The following is a 17,603-nucleotide window of genomic DNA, read 5'->3' on the forward strand; positions in this document are numbered from 1 at the left end:
CGCCCTCTTTCTATTTGATAAACATTTCTTTCTTCCTTTTTAGCATGTGTTTAAAGGCCCTGTCTCACATAGCGAGATCGTTAGCGAGATCGCTGAAACGTCACAGATTTTGTGAAGCAACAGCGACCTCGCCAGCGATCTTGTTACATGTGACACATAGTGGCGACCGGGCCCCCGCTGCGATCTCGCTGATCGTGTTCGAATGTCCTGGGCCATATTTTGATCGCTGGTGTCCTGCTGGCCAGCATGCATTTTTGTGTTTGACGCCGACGAGCAACCTCGTTGGCGACTCGACTCAGAACTCAGGGACACAGGCGGGAGTCGTCAGAATAGCTGTCATGTGACAAGGTCCCAACAACCGCCGAGGTCGCTATACGGATCGTCAGATCGTTGCTGCGCTGTTGAGTAGATCTGTCTGTTTGACAGCTTACTAGCGACCATTTAGCGACATACCAGCGATCCTTACCAGGTCGTGTCGTTGTCGCCATCACTGGTGCATCGCGTAGTGTAACGGTACCTTTAGTTCTGTGTTCATCCATCCTGGTTACTTAAATGCTTCATATCCTTCCCTCTTTTTTGAATTGTTAACGATTGGGTTTTGTGCTTTGAGAATGTCATTTTTCAAAATTTCCCATCCTTCCTTCATGTTTCGTCCGTCGTTCGCCGGATCCGTCGAAAAAATTTTTATCCTGCAGCCGGACACGACGCACAAAGCAACGTTCTTGTGTCCGTTGAAAAATGTCCATCGCTTGCTAGAATGAAAACCTATTGGCGCAGGATCCGTCGTCATCCGTCAAATGACGGATGCCAGCGACGGATCCGTCTTTTTAACTGAGTATGCTCCTGACAGGTTAAAACATCAAAGAAAGAATAGATATATATACACATAGGAAAAAGGGGGAAAAAAATATATAATTTATAGTTCATAGAGTTCTACATAGCATAATAGCCGCTAAATCAATTTCCGGCTTCAGAAAAATCATTCCCGACCCCTACATGATATAACACATGGTTTGCATATAGTAAACCATGTCATATCAAAACGATTTATGTATGTCAGTGTTTAATCAATTTAGTAGTTTGTGTTAGGAAAAATTTGGAACTCTATGGGTTAAATTTAAGGCTATAATCACAGAAAAAAATTGCGTTGGCTCCCGCGCAATTTTCTCCGCCAGAGAGGGAAAGCCAGTGAGTAAGGGCAGATATTAATAGCCTAGAGAGGGACCATTGTTTTTGCCCCCATGGCTAAAAAAAATCTGCCCCCAACCATCTATAAGATGCGCCTTTTCTGGCACTTAGCCTCTCTTTTCCCCATGGCCTTTAGCGGTGGCTCATGGGTTAATAATGGGTTAATGTCACCTTGCTATTGAAAGGTGACATTAAGCCGGGTTAATGGAGAGATGTCAAGACACCTATCCATTATTAACCCTAGAGTAGTAAAGGGTTAAAAAAGACATAATTAAAAAATATTTTAATGAAATAAATACACAAAGTTTTTGACAAAATGTATTATTCTGCCAATCGAAAAGAGCCCTTGCTCTGTAAAAAAAATAAAATAACCATCAACATACATAACTCTCCGCCATTCAGTCAAGTCCCCCGCTGCAATCCATCACAAGGGGTTAACTAGTTTACAACAGGGACCGGTGCTAATGCTACTGGCCCCGCTGTAAACCACTGCAGAAAGAATGAATTCATGGTCCCTCTCTAGGCTGTTAATATCTGCCCTCACTCACTGGCTTTCCCTCTATGGCGGAGAAAATTGCATGGGAGCCCACGTGATTATAGCCTTAAATTTAACCCCTAGAGTTCCCAATTTTTCCTAACACAAACTACTAAATTGATTAAAACACTGAAATGCATAAATCATTTTATGACATGGTTTACTATACGTAAACCATGTGTCATATCATGTCGGGTTCTGTAATGATTTCACAGAAGCCGGCAATTGATTTAGCAGCTATTATGCTATGTAGAACTCTCTCTCATATATATATATATATATATATATATATATATATATATATATATATATATATATATATATATATATATATATATATATATTATGAGTGTATCACCAACCAATCACGAAGCATCTTTCATTTCACCAGAGCCATTTAAAAGAAGCTGAGCTGTGATTGGTTGCTATGAAGCAACAGTTTTCTCACTCAACAACTACTCAGCAGACACTGACCTGGTGGGAGAAATCTGTCATCCCCGGGAACAGAGCACATGACAGAAATGAATCCCCCCTCCCGTGCCCATATACCCATCACACATACTCCATCCCATAGGCACTTCTTCCCTCTTAAAGGGATCTCCGGTGTGGAAGTCAGGGCAAATCCATCCAGCACTTTGGTTTTGACCCCAGGCATCTCTTAAAGGGATCCCCGGTATGGAAGTTATGACCGTTCCACTCAGCTCTGTGGTTCTCACTCCAGGGTCTCTTAAAGGGATCATTGGTATGGAAGTTAGGGCAATTCCACTAAGTGCTCTGGTTCTGACCCCAGTCCTCTCTTAAAGGGATCTTCAGTATGGAAGTGAGAGCAAATCCACTCTGCGCTTTGGTACTGACCCCAGTCCTCTCTTAAAGGGATCTCCGGTATGGAAGTTAGAGCAAATCCCTCAGCGCTCTGATTCTGACTCCAGGCTTCTATTAAAGGGATCATTGGTATGGAAGTCAGGGCAAATCCAGTGCTTTGGTTCTGACCCCAGTCCTCTCTTAAAGGGATCCCCGGTATGGAAGTTAGAGCAATTCCACTCAGCATTCTGGTTCTGACCCCAGGCTCTCTTAAAGGGATCCCCGATATAGAAGTAAGGGCAATTGCCTTCAATTTCTCTGGTACTGACCCCAGACTCTCTTAAAGGGATTTCCTGTATGGAAGTTAGGGCAAATCCCTCAACGCTCTGATTCTGACCCCAGGATTCTATTAAAGGGATAATTGGTATGCAAATCAGGGCATATCCATTTAGCGCTTTGGTTCTGATCCCATGCTCTCTTTAAGGGATAGCACAAATAGAAGAAAAAATGGGCTAAAAAAGCCCTAGCCAGCTCACCAACCAAAGCCACAGCGCGGAACCTCGTCTGGACCCAACGATAGTTGATAGTAGACAGAAACATAAGGGGCGTTCCAGCTGATAAAATTTCTTGCTTTATTGAGAAATTAAAATAGTACAGCGGCTTACTCCTCATGAGTGGATAGATGTGCTATGAGGCACTGAGACATCAGCTACGCGTTTCGACCCTACATGGGTCTTTATCACAGCTGCAAATTACTAGCATAGTGCAAACCTTATACTTAGTGCTGACCAATGAGAACTGCAATGTAAATCACATGAACAAGCCAAAGGTCCTGTGAGCATTACAACAATGCCTATGTTCCATAGAGACCAATGACGATATCACCTTCTGTCACATGTTTTAATAGAAAGGTCCTGTGTGCAAAACTCCACATTCTCTAGGTTTGCATAATACCACATAAAAACAAATTAATTGACGTATATACAAATACTTAAAATATAGCAATAACCATCAATAATGATACATGATCTCTGTTCTTTTGTTTAACCCATTTGGATATCTAGACCCCAGACAGAATATCCAATAGCCTCTCTTGCAAGAAGGCGTCTTTTTCCAAATTCAAAGCGTGGTGGAGATGGAAAAAGACGCTTTCTTACAAGAGAAGGCATTTCCCCCAGAGGAAGCAACAGCGAAACGCGCGTCGGGGTTATTGCGCTTTGGTAAACGCATCCATTATGGGTAAGCATTATTTGGGTTTTTGGGTGGAATAAGAGTTTTTTTAGAATTGTGGTTGTGTTGTTCCTTAATGGACACACATTATGTATTAGCACAGGAACCTTATAGTATTTGATCTCTTTTCTCCAGAGCCATGCTTGAAATAGATACATATTCCCAGATATAATGCATTTTTGCACTTTCTCTTGTTGTGAGATTTTTATATATAATTTTCATAAGTGAAAGTATCTGTTCTCACCCTAATGGTTTTTGCGTACCATTGCAGAAATGGTTATAAAGCTGCCTGCCTGTTATTGTATTGTTTACATTTTATAACTTTGTGAATTTATTGTTGGTGTTTTTTGTACTATGAAATAAAGGTATGGACCATTTATTGTGGTCCTTTATTATATACGACTTGTTTTCTTGTATTTCTTGGACTAAAAATGACTCTCTAATAGTCCTTATTTGCATGATTCAATACTTTTGAGAGTATCCTTTTGATAAGGAATATGTATAGGTTAAACCAGTTTTTCCCATATGTAATTATATATATACAGTTGTGGCCAAAAGTATTGACACCCCTGCAATTTTGTCAGATAATACTCAGTCTCTTCCTGAAAATGATTGCAAACACTAATTCTTTGGTATTATTGTCTTCATTTAATTTGTCTTAAATGAAAAAACACAAAAAGAATTGTCCTAAAGCCAAATTGGATATAATTCCACACCAAACATAAAAAAGAGGATGGACAAAAGTATTGGCACTGTTCGAAAAATCATGTGATGCTTCTCTAATTTGTGTAATTAACAGCACCTGTAACTTACCTGTGGCACCTAACAGGTGTTGGTAATAACTAAATCACACTTGCAGCCAGTTGACATGGATTAAAGTTGACTCAACCTCTGTCCTGTGTCCTTGTGTGTACCACATTGAGCATGGAGAAAAGAAAGAAGACCAAAGAACTGTCTGAGGACTTGAGAAACCAAATTGTGAGGAAGTTTGAGCAATCTCAAGCCTATAAGTCCATCTCCAAAGACCTGAATGTTCCTGTGTCTACCGTGCGCAGTGTCATCAAGAAGTTTAAAGCCCATGGCCCTGTGGCTAACCTCCCTAGATGTGGACGGAAAAGAAAAATTGACAAGAGATTTCAACGCAAGATTGTGCGGATGTTGGATAAAGAACCTCGACTAACATCCAAACAAGTTCAAGCTGCCCTGCAGTCCGAGTGTACAACAGTGTCAACCCGTACTATCCGTCGGCGTCTGAATGAAAAGGGACTGTATGGTAGGAGAAACAGGAAGACCCCACTTCTTACCCCGAGACATAAAAAAGCCAGGCTGGAGTTTGCCAAAACTTACCTGAAAAAGCCGAAAACGTTTTGGAAGAATGTTCTCTGGTCAGATGAGACAAAAGTAGAGCTTTTTGGGCAAAGGCATCAACATAGTTTACAGAAGAAAAAAAAGAGGCATTCAAAGAAAAAAACACGGTCCCTACAGTCAAACATGGCGGTCACTAGACCACTATATATATATACAGTGGGGAAAAAAAGTATTTAGTCAGTCAGCAATAGTGCAAGTTCCACTACTTAAAAAGATGAGAGGTGTCTGTAATTTACATCATAGGTAGACCTCAACTATGGGAGACAAACTGAGAAAAAAAAATCCAGAAAATCACATTGCCTGTTTTTTTTTCATTTTATTTGCATATTATGGTGGAAAATAAGTATTTGGTCAGAAACAAGCAATCAAGATTTCTGGCTCTCACAGACCTGTAACTTCTTCTTTAAGAGTCTCCTCTTTCCTCCACTCATTACCTGTAGTAATGGCACCTGTTTAAACTTGTTATCAGTATAAAAAGACACATGTGCACACCCTCAAACAGTCTGACTCCAAACTCCACTATGGTGAAGACCAAAGAGCTGTCAAAGGACACCAGAAACAAAATTGTAGCCCTTCACCAGGTTGGGAAGACTGAATCTGCAATAGCCAACCAGCTTGGAGTGAAGAAATCAACTGTGGGAGCAATAATTAGAAAATGGAAGACATACAAGACCACTGATAATCTCCCTCGATCTGGTGCTCCACGCAAAATCCCACCCCGTGGGGTCAGAATGATCACAAGAACGGTGAGCAAAAATCCCAGAACCACACGGGGGGACCTAGTGAATGAACTGCAGAGAGCTGGGACCAATGTAACAAGGCCTACCATAAGTAACACACTACGCCACCATGGAATCAGATCCTGCAGTGCAAGACGTGTCCCACTGCTTAAGCCTGTACATGTCCGGGCCCGTCTGAAGTTTGCTAGAGAGCATTTGGATGATTCAGAGGAGTTTTGGGAGAATGTCCTATGGTCTGATGAAACCAAACTGGAACTGTTTGGTAGAAACACAACTTGTTGTGTTTGGAGGAAAAAGAATACTGAGTTGCATCCATCAAACACCATACCTACTGTAAAGCATGGTGGTGGAAACATCATGCTTTGGGGCTGTTTCTCTGCAAAGGGGCCAGGACGACTGATCCGGGTACATGAAAGAATGAATGGGGCCATGTATCGTGAGATTTTGAGTGCAAACCTCCTTCCATCAGCAAGGGCATTGAAGATGAAACGTGGCTGGGTCTTTCAACATGACAATGATCCAAAGCACACCGCCAGGGCAACGAAGGAGTGGCTTCGTAAGAAGCATTTCAAGGTCCTGGAGTGGCCTAGCCAGTCTCCAGATCTCAACCCTATAGAAAACCTTTGGAGGGAGTTGAAAGTCCGTGTTGCCAAGCGAAAAGCCAAAAACATCACTGCTCTAGAGGAGATCTGCATGGAGGAATGGGCCAACATACCAACAACAGTGTGTGGCAACCTTGTGAAGACTTACAGAAAACGTTTGACCTCTGTCATTGCCAACAAAGGATATATCACAAAGTATTGAGATGAAATTTTGTTTCTGACCAAATACTTATTTTCCACCATAATATGCAAATAAAATGAAAAAAAAACAGACAATGTGATTTTCTGGATTTTTTTTTCTCAGTTTGTCTCCCATAGTTGAGGTCTACCTATGATGTAAATTACAGACGCCTCTCATCTTTTTAAGTGGTGGAACTTGCACTATTGCTGACTGACTAAATACTTTTTTTCCCCACTGTATATATATATATATCTATCTATCTCTATCTTTTAACTTTGTAAATGCCCCCTCTTACTGATCATTCCAGTTGACCATCACAGATTTCCTTCCTTTTACACAGTCTGTTAAAGGCGCGGACAGGGATGCAAAGTTGGGAATGAACCGCCTGTAATATCCCACCAAACCTAAAAAGGCTTTTACCTGTTTTGTTGTGAGAGGACGGGGCCAGTTCTGAATTGCCTCCACTTTGCTTACTTGAGGCTTGAGAACTCCTCTCCCAATGATGTAACCCAAGTGCCGAGCTTCCTCTAACCCTATGGAACACTTCTTTGGGTTGGCAGTTAGACTCTCTGCGACAAGCAGGGCTATCACTGCCTATACTTTTGCTAAGTGACTTTCCCAGTCGGTGCTATACACAATAATATCGTCTAGATAGGCTGAGGCATAGGGGCGATGGGGACGGAGAACAATATCCATTAATCGCTGGAACGTTGCTCGTGCGCCATGCAACCCAAAGGGTAACACCTTATACTGGAACAGCCCCTCGGGCGTCACAAAAGCCGTTTTTTCCTTTGCCGCCTCTTTTAGGGGTACCTGCCAATAACCTTTTGTGAGGTCCAGAGTTGTAAAATACCGTGCCTGCCCAAATTGCTCTATCAACTCGTCAACCCGGGGCATGGGGTAGGTGTCAAACTTTGAAATGTCATTAAGCTTTCTAAAATCATTACAGAATCTTAGAGACCCATCAGGCTTGGGTATTACGTCTATTGGGCTAGCCCACTCACTTTGGGACAATCTATGACCCCTAACTGTAGCATTGTTTCCACCTCTTCCGAGATGGCTTGTCGCTGGGCCTCAGGCACCCGATATGGCTTTAGTCAGACTTTGGCCTGTGGCTCCGTGACAATGTCATGTTGGATTAGAGAGGTGCGTCCGGGGAACTCCATAAAAACATCTGTATTTCGGCTAATGAACTCCCAGACCTCCTGAACCTGTCTAGGAGACAAAGTATCTGCAATTTTGACTGCGGGTTGGGCTTTTCTTGCCTCGTCCCCAGGTAATGGAGCCTTTTCCATCTGAAATGCAGGCAGCGGACTATCCCCATCAATGTTTTCTCTATCTTTCCATGGTTTAAGCAAATTAACAAGGTAAACCTGTTCGGGCTTTCTCTGTCCTGGCTGGTGTACCTTGTAGTCTACTGGCCCCACCTTTTCCATGATCTCGTAAGGTCTTTGCCACCTTGCAAGGAATTTGCTATCTACGGTAGGCACAAGTACCAACACCCGATCCCCAGGGCTAAAGGTTCTTACCCGAGCCTCCCGGTTATAGACCCGATTCTGTGACTGTTGTGCTGCCTCCATATGTTCCCGGACTAAGGGTAGGACTGTCTCCATTCTTTCTTGCATTTTTGCAACATGTTCTATCACACTTTTGTGGGGGGTTGGTTGGTTCTCCCAGGCCTCTTTGGCTATATCGAGTAAGCCCCGTGGATGTCTGCCGTATAATAGCTCAAAGGGCGAGAACCCCGTAGATGCCTGAGGCACCTCCCACACTGCAAACAACAAATATGGCAATAAGAGATCCCAGTCCTTCCCATCTTTGAAAACTGCCTTTTTTAACATGTTTTTCAGCGTCTTATTGAACCTTTCTACCAGACCGGCTGTTTGGGGATAATAGACCGATGTGCGCAACTGCTTAACATTTAGCAAACGGCAGAGTTCCTTCATAATTTTTGACATAAAGGGGGTTCCCTGGTCTGTTAAAATCTCTTGAGGAATTCCCACCCACAAAAACATACCCATGAGTACCTTTGCTATAAGCTTAGCTGATGTGTGGCGCAGAGGAATGGCCTCAGGATATCGGGTAGCATAATCTAGAACTACCAGGATGTGTTGGTGTCCCCTTGTTGACTTATTGAGAGGTCCCACCAGATCCATTGCCACTCTCTCGAAGGGTACCTCTATAATTGGCAAAGGCACCAAAGGACTCCGAAAGTGAGACTGGTTACCTGGCACACTGTACAGGAATTACAGTACCGTTTAACTTTTTCATGGACCCCTAGCCAGTAGAACCGCTGCCGAATTCGGTCTAGGGTTTTCTTTTGTCCCAAATGCCCACCAAGTACATGCGCATGCGCTAAGTCCACTACCAGCCTACGATATGTCTGAGGTACGAGTAACTGTTCTACCAGTTCCCCAAGTATTTTCTCCACTTGGTACAACAAATCTTGGTGTAGCTCAAAGCGTGGCAGCACTGTAGCTACCCCAGGTTGTTGGGGTTCCCCATTGACAAACAATACATTTTCTCTGGCCCGGGTCAAAGTAGGGTCTCGGAGTTGCGCGATACCAAAATTGTCACCTGACACATTCAAGTCTGACAATTCGGGTCCCGGCGGCAAGTCTTCCACCTCTCCAGCCAATACTTCTATGGGATAATACTTCCCCTCGTCCACCAAAGGGAAGGTTAACCTTACCACCAGCACTTCTTCCTCCGGGCCACCAGGTTCATGCCCTACTTCTGGAGAATGTAACCTGGTTGCCACTGGTGCCGGCAGTTGCTTCGTGGGTGAGACAACAGATGGCCACAGCATAGAAAATAAAGGAAAGTCTCTTCCAATTATCACCTCATAATGCAAATTAGTCACAACACCCACCTCGTGGCATTGCCTCCCCGCTGGCGTCCTGACCACCACAAGAGCGGTGGGATAGTCTTTTAAGTCCCCATGTATACACAACACCCCAATTTTCTGACCCGTATACTCACTAGTTTGTATCTAGCTGGCTCGTACCAGGGTTACAAGACTCCCTGAGTCCAATAGGGCCACAGCCAGGGTGCCCTTCACTTCAACCTGACAAAAATGTTCCATATTGGGACCTTTCGGGGTGCCCATTGCACACAACGGTTCGGCATAGTGAGACTGGCGGTACCCAAAGTTGGTGTCCCTGGGTCAGCCAGGTGGGGGTAATCCACTCTCATATGGCCTGGTTCCTGGCACCGCCAGCAGATTATGGGGCTCCTTACTTCCCCAGGTAAGTCCTAAGCGGCCTTCCTGGGCTCCGCTCGCCGAACCAGGGGTGGAGACTTAGAGAACCTTCCGGGGAGTCCCTCCCTGTAGCTCTTTGGTAGCCCCATACCTTTCTATGATGTCTATCATCTGCATGACATTAGTAGGGGATGCCTGTCCGACCCATGTCTGGAGGGAGTGGGTCAAAGCCCTCCAAAATTTATCAGTCACTATGCGGTCCAGATGGCCGTGGGGGACGACACCTCAGGCTGCAACCATTTTTGTAACAGGTGCAACAGGTCGTAATACTGGGACCGAGCCGGATTGGAGGGGGTAAACTCCCACTGGTGTACCCGCTGGGCCCGAACTAACACATTTACCCCAAGACGTGCCAGTATCTCACCCTTGACGACCGTGTAGTCTGCCCTTTACTCTTTGGGTAGGTCCTGATACGCTTTCAACGGTCCTGGGGCCAGAAACTGAGCGATGATTTCTGCCCACTGGCCCCGGGGTAGCTTCTCTCTCTCAGCGACTCCTTCGAACATCTCCAGGTACGCCTCCACATCGTCCGACTTCTCCATTTTGGGAACCGCTGTATGAACCGCTTTCCGGACATCATGGACTCCCCGGTTTGTCTGTGCTGTCATGATATGCTGTATCAATAGCTGATTGGTTTCCTGCTGCTGCTGCTGCATAGCCTGCTGTCGCATGGCCTCTACAATCGTTTTGACCGTGGCCTCCATTTCTGGAAAGTTCCCCGCCTGGGTCTGTGCCACTTGTTTCACCCAGGACATAGGCTGGGGTACAGATCAAAAATAAGCAAAAACAGCCTCGCCTCTCTGCGTTTGCCCGCATTCTCCACCAGTTGTAGGGATTCACTCTGGTAGGTAATGGCAGGGCTGCAGTAACGAGGCAACACACAGGCTTAAAGTCTAATTTCAGTGGTTTAATGTCACTTTGCAAACAGCAGGTTAACAGAAAATAAGGGAAAAACATAAATGTACTCCAGCTTGCAGAACCACTGGTCCCCAGACTCACCCCTTGCACGGGACGGGCTTAACTAAGTGGCTGCCAGGTCCTGCGGCATCTGCCAGGTGCCATTTCCAGGGTTGTTGAGAGTCTTGCTGCTATAGTCCTGCAGCATTTGGATCCTGTATACAAGTTCAGGCTAAGACCAGCCAAGTTCCTGTAACTTCCAGACACACTCACCATGTGCCAAATACCAACCTCCATTACATATCCCATAACCCCTCGCACCGGTGAGGTAGACATCACATGGGCTGATCATGTGACCATGACCTCATCGCAGGTCCTGTCTTTAGGGAAAAACCCTAAATATATTACAGTGCTGTGCAAATTAAATTGGGACAAAGCATTTTTTTAAGTAGAATCGTAACTTGGTCACCAGTCAGTGATTCAAACTAGTTTTAACTGCTTTGAACAGGTGTGAGTGCCTGTTCAAAGCAGTTAAAACTGATTTGAATCACTGACTGGTAACCAACTTACGATTTTACTTAAAAAAATGCTTTGTCCCAATTAATTTGCACAGCACTATGTATTTAGATATAATCATTATAATTTGTTATAACTAACCGTAGTTAGTTACTATGCCTGGGCAAGGCCGGGCTCTTCAGCTAGTGAATTATAAATATATGTACAGTGCCTTGCGAAAGTATTCGGCTCCCTTGAACTTTTCGACCTTTTCCCACATATCATGCTTCAGACATAAAGATACCAAATGTAAATTTTTGGTGAAGAATCAACAAGTGGAACACATTTGTGAAGTTGAACAAAATTTATTGGTTATTTTAAATTTTCGTGGAAATTCAAAAACTGAAAAGTGGGGCGTGCAATATTATTCGGCCCCTTTACTTTAAGTGCAGCAAACTCTCTCCAGAAGTTCATTGTGGATCTCGGAATGATCCAATGTTGTCCTAAATGACTAGTGATGATAAATATAATCCACCTGTGTGTAATCAAGTCTCCGTATAAATGCACCTGCTCTGTGATAGTCTCAGGGTTCTGTTTGAAGCAAAGAGAGCATCATGAAGACCAAGGTACACAACAGGCAGGTCCGTGATACTGTTGTGGAGAAGTTTAAAGCCGGATTTGGATACAAAATGTTTTCCCAAACTTTAAACATCCCAAGGAGCACTGTGCAAGCGATCATATTGAAATGGAAGGAGTATCATGCCACTGCAAATCTACCAAGACCCGGCCGTCCCTCTAAACTTTCATCTCAAACAAGGAGAAAACTGATCAGCGATGCAGCCAAGAGGCCCATAATCAGCTCAGGTGGTCTGTCCATAGGACAACAATCAGTCGTGCACTGCAGAAATCTGGCCTTTATGGAAGAGTGGCAAGAAGAAATCCATTTCTCAGATATCCATAAAAAGTGTTGTTTAAAGTTTGCAACAAGCCACCTGGGAGACACACCAAACATGTGGAAGAAGGTGCTCTGGTCAGATGAAACCAAAATCGAACTTTTGCCAAACTATATGTTTGGCGTAAAGGCAACACAGCTCATCACCCTGAACACACCATCCCCACTGTCAAACATGGCGGTGGCAGCATTATGGTTTGTGGCTGCTTTTCTTCAGCAGGGACAGGGAAGATGGTTAAAATTGATGGGAAGATGGATGGAACCAATACAGGACCATTCTTGAAGAAAACCTGTTGGAGTCTGCAAAAGATCTGAGACTGGGACGGAGATTTGACTTCCAACAAGACAATGATCCCAAACATAAAGCAAAATCTACAATGAAATGGTTCACAAACGTATCCAGGTGTTAGAATGGCCAAGTCAAAGTCCAGACCTGAATCCAATCGAGAATCTGTGGAAAGAGCTGAAAACTGCTGTTCACAAACGATCTCCATCAAACCACACTGAGCTCAAGCTGTTTGCCAAGGAAGAATGGGTAAGAATTTCTGTCTCTCGATGTACAAAACTGATAGAGACATACCCCAAGCGATTTGCAGCTGTAATCGCAGCAAAAGGTGGCGCAACAAAGTATTAAGTTAAAGGGGCCGAATAATATTGCATGCCCCACTTTTCAGTTTTTGAAATTTCACAAAAATTTAAAATAACCAATAAATTTTGTTCAACTTCACAATTTTGTCCCACTTGTTGTTGATTCTTGAACAAAAATTTACATTTGGTATCTTTATGTTTGAAGCCTGATATGTGGGAAAAGGTTGAAAAGTTCAAGGGAGCCGAATACTTTCGCAACGCACCGTATATATGTGTTTCTTAATGACGTGTGTGTGTGTGTATATACCTTCGATTCATGTCAGTGTGATTTTACTGTACAGCGCACTGAATGGCCGGCTTTTAAAAAACCGATCTGTCGAAAATCTGAAGAAATGGATGAAAAAACTGATGTGACAGATCTAGATCCTGCGAATAAATGGATCCATCGCATCAGTTTTTCACAATCTGCGACAAATCCGTCGAGCCGACGGATTACGACTGACGCCAAAAAACTGGTATGTGAAAGGGGCCTTAGCACCATGCAGGAGAGTGGGTGCCTGTTGTTATACAGCTAGCTTCTGCCTCTAAATGACCAGCGCTGCCTCTGATTGTTGCCGTTTAACTATTTCCATGCCATTCTGAGACTTTGACAATGTCATTTAAATGGTCTGGGCGTCATTTCGGGCAACCTATAACCCTCCCTTTCTCCGCAAACAATGCAATCACAGGGGACAATGGGATGTCCTGACCTACTGAAGGCCCTTGTTGCCTCCTTAGTGGAACTTCATAGGATTAGATAGTTAATTTCATTATATTGTGCAGTACCACAAAGTCCTAGTTTATAGTACAAGCTATCCAACTCCAGCAGATTCTAGTCCCCTAGGTGACTACAAAAACTATGTAAAAAGTAGTTGAAGCGCTTTTTTTTAACATGTGGTGTTACAATCTAGAAAAATCTAAAAATATTCAGTCTTTACAGTAAGTAAGCCATAAGTAAACATGTCCCTCAAAAACTGTGGTCAAAATGTCATATGTACCAAAGAAAAGGACAGCTCAGTATACAAAAAGCAAGCCCTCATACAGTTCACTCAGTGAATGAAATAAAAAAAATAAAAGTTATAGTTCTTGGAAGAAGGGAGAGAAAAACAAGAATATGTCTCGATGTTAAGGGGTTAATGCCAGGAGAGAGGTTTCTCCAGCTAGCTGAATTTTGGAGACTTATAATCTAATTTTATGTTCACATTGAGTATTGAGGTGCCCTAATAAGCTGTGCTAGAACATGTTTATGTAAGTGTGCTGATTTTTGTTTTGTTTTTTTTTTTGTTTCTTGGCTCTTGTTAAAAATAGCACTGTTAACTGTGTTTTGTTTCTAGACTGATATAAAGGAAGCATACGACACAATTCCTCACTCCAAAGTTTCTGAAGTAATCTCAAAAGTAATTAATACAGATAATGAAGAGGTTTACTGCATACGTCGCTACGCCATGCTTTGGATGGATTCACAAGGTCGGATTAGGAAAACTTTTAAAAGACATGTAAGATTTGTTTCATCAAAGATCATAAAACATGCTTTTACATGTGAAAAAGCATGTGTCCGCTCACCAAACTGGGTGTTCGGAGACCGGAGCTGCGGGATACCTTGCACCGATCTAGTCAGAACTGGGAGACAAGGGAACAATGAATAAGTACAGTCCCAGATAAAGTATAATTTATCTGGGACTGTATCTTCAATGCTGCGTCTTCCTTGTTCACTGAGCCATGGTTTTATATGTGTCCTAAAACTGTTTTTGCACCAGTAACATTGAGAGGATCCCACTGCTTGACTTAAAGAATGCAAGAGGGCACGAGAGGTGCCCTGCTAATCACCACCACCTGATCTAGGACTGTGTAATCCTTGTAAAGATTTATTGGTACTGAGATTTAATTTGCGATTCATGGCACAGACTGCAGCCTTTTTCTGAGAAGCCGTGGCATCCCAGTACTAAGATCTCCTCTAAACAAACAGTGATATTATATTTGACCCCTTCACGCCAGATCCTGTTTTCACCTTCATGAAGGGCCAATTTTTTTTAATTCTGACCACTGTCACTTTATGAGATTTGTTTTTTTGTGACATATTGTAATTCATGATAGTGGTAAAATATGTTTGATTTAACTTGCATTTATTTCTGAAAATATCGTAAATTTGGTGACAATTCAGCAATTTTCAAACTTTGTGTACTTAAATCAGTTATATCACAGAAAATAGCTCATAAATAACATTTACCACATGTCTACTTTACATCAGCACAATTTTTGAAACATAATTTTTTTTTTGTTACGAAGTTAGAAGGGTTAAAAGTTGATAAGAAATTTCTTATTTTGCTATAAAATTAACAAAACCATTTTTTTTTTTTTTTTACGGACCACAACACATTTGAAGTGACTTTGAGGGGTCGATATGACAGAAAATATCCAAAAAATGACGACCTTCTGAAAACTGCACCCCTCAAGATGCTCAAAACCACATTCAAGAAGTTTAGGCCTTCAGATGCTTCACAGGAATAAATGGAGCGTGGAAGGGAAAATGAGCGTTAAACTTTTTCCCTCAAAAAAGTTTCATTTCAATTTTTCTTTTTCACAAGGATAGCAGGAAAAAATGGACCCCAAAAATTGTTGTGCAATATCTCTGGAGTACGCCAATTTTTCACTCCTTGTTTCATTGCAGCCATTTAGTAAATTCAAAGTTCATTTTTTTTTCTCATTAATGTACACTCTGCACCCCATCTTGACTGAAAAAAATCAGAAATGTAGACATTTTTGCAAATTTGTTAAGAAAGAAAAGCTGAAATATCACATGGTCATAAATATTCAGACCCTTTGCTCAGTATTGAGTAGCAGTACCCTTTTGAGCTAGTATAGCCATGAGTCATCTTGGGAATGATGCACAAATTTTTACACATGTATTTGGGGATCCTCTGCAATTCTTCCTTGCAGATCCTCTCCAGTTCCGTCAGTGTGGATGGTGAACGTTGGTGGACAGCCATTTTCAGGTCTCTCCAGAGATGCTCAATTGGGTTTAGGTCAGGGCTCTGGCTGGGCCTGTCAAGAATGGTCACAGAGTTGTTCTGAAGCCACTCCTTTGTTATTTTAGCTGTGTGCTTAGGGTCATTGTTTTGTTGGAAGGTGAGCCTTCGGCCAAGTCTGAGGTCCAGAGCACTATGGAAAAGGTTTTCATCCAGGATATCTCTGTACTTGGCCGCATTCATGTTTCCTTCAGTTGAAACCAGTCATCCATTCCCTACGTCTAAAAAACACCACCATGTTTCACTGTTCGGATTGTATTGGGCAGGTGATGAGCAGTGCCTGTTTTTCTCCACACGTACCGCTTAGAATTATCACCAAAAAGTTCTAGCTTCGTCTCATCAGACCAGAGCATCTTATTTATCATAGTCTGGGAGTCCTTCATGTGTATTTTAGCAAGCTATGTGGGGTTTCATATGTCTGGCGCTGAGGAGAGGCTTCCATTGGGCCACTCTACCATAAAGGCCCGACTGGTAGAGGGCTTCAGTGATAGTTGACTTTGTGGAACCTTTTCCCATCTCCCTATTGCAACTGTGGAGCTCAGCCACAGTGATCTTGGGGTTCTTCTTTACCCCTCTTACCAAGGCTCTTCTCCCACGATTGCTCAGTTTGGCTGGACAGCCAGGTCTAGGAAGACTTCTGATGGTCCCAAACTTTTCCATTTAAGGATTATGGAGGCCACTGTGCTCTTAGGAACCCTGAGTACTGCAGAACTTCTTTTGTAACCTTGGCGAGATCTGTGTCTTGCCACAATCTGTCTCTGAGCTCCTTGGCCAGTTCCTTTGACCTCATGATTCTCATTTGGTCTGACATGCGCTGTGAGCTGTGAGGTCTTATATAGACAGGTAATAATAATAAATAATTTTATTTCTATAGCGCCAACATATTCCGCAGCGCTTTATATTTCAGAGGGGACTTGTACAGACGATAGACATTACAGCATAACAATAACCACATAGATCATAACAGATACCAAGAGGAATGAGGGCTCTGCTCGCAAGCTTGCAATCTATGAGGGGGAAAACACACAAAAAAAAGGTAGACACGAAAGGTGGGTGGTAACAGTTGCCTTCATTGTTCGGACCAACCATAATGTTAAAAGTGTAACAGTACAGACACAGAGGGCTATTATGCATGTGGGAATATGTTGCGGGGGACCTGGTTATGGTAAAACTTTTGACTGTGCCACACAGGGATAGTTAGGTTAATGTGTTGAGGCGGTAGGCCCACCTCCGTCAGTGAGCCCACCACAAAGCCGCGACATGTCAGCTGACATGTGCCTGCAGTAGGCGCAAGCGGAATCACCATCCGCCCGTGCCTATCAACTAGTTAAATCCCTAGCTGACAGCGGGCATTTAAATAGCGCTAACGGCCGCCGGGCCGGAAGTGAGCTCATCGCCGACCCCCGTCATGTGATCGAGGGTCAGCGACGCATTGCCCTGACAACCAGAGGTCTCGTAGAGACCTCTATGGTTGTTGCAGGCAGATCGTTTTGAGCGCCGCTCGGTGGCCGGCGCTCAAAGCACAGCAGTAAATCTGCTACATATGGGCGATCTGCTCATTGCCTATATTTAGCAGAGCCGATCGGGTTGTGCATGCTTCTAGCCTCCTATGGCTATTGAAGCATGTCAAAAGCAAAAAAAAAAGTTTAAAAATAAAAATAAACCCTAAAAATTCAAATTCCCCCCCCCTTTCGCCCCA

At 43.3% G+C, this 17,603-nt stretch overlaps 1 protein-coding gene across 3 annotated transcripts in view; it reads left to right on the top strand.

Annotated features, from left to right (window-relative positions):
* The window catches only part of TERT (telomerase reverse transcriptase), a 159,899-nt gene that overhangs the window by 38,360 nt on the left and 103,936 nt on the right, over positions 1-17,603 (top strand). For all 3 annotated transcript variants that reach the window (XR_012220872.1, XM_073549864.1, XM_073549865.1), the window contains exon 6: positions 14,213-14,374. Coding sequence is in view for 2 of the 3 variants with exons in the window: in XM_073549864.1 (XP_073405965.1) it covers positions 14,213-14,374 (162 nt within the window). In the remaining variant the exon portion in view is untranslated. The remainder of the gene's footprint in view (positions 1-14,212; positions 14,375-17,603) is intronic.

Source organism: Dendrobates tinctorius, unplaced genomic scaffold (assembly GCF_039654945.1).
Source record: "Dendrobates tinctorius isolate UK_male_01 unplaced genomic scaffold, ASM3965494v1 ptg000162l, whole genome shotgun sequence".
NCBI classification, from domain to species: Eukaryota; Metazoa; Chordata; class Amphibia; order Anura; family Dendrobatidae; genus Dendrobates; species Dendrobates tinctorius.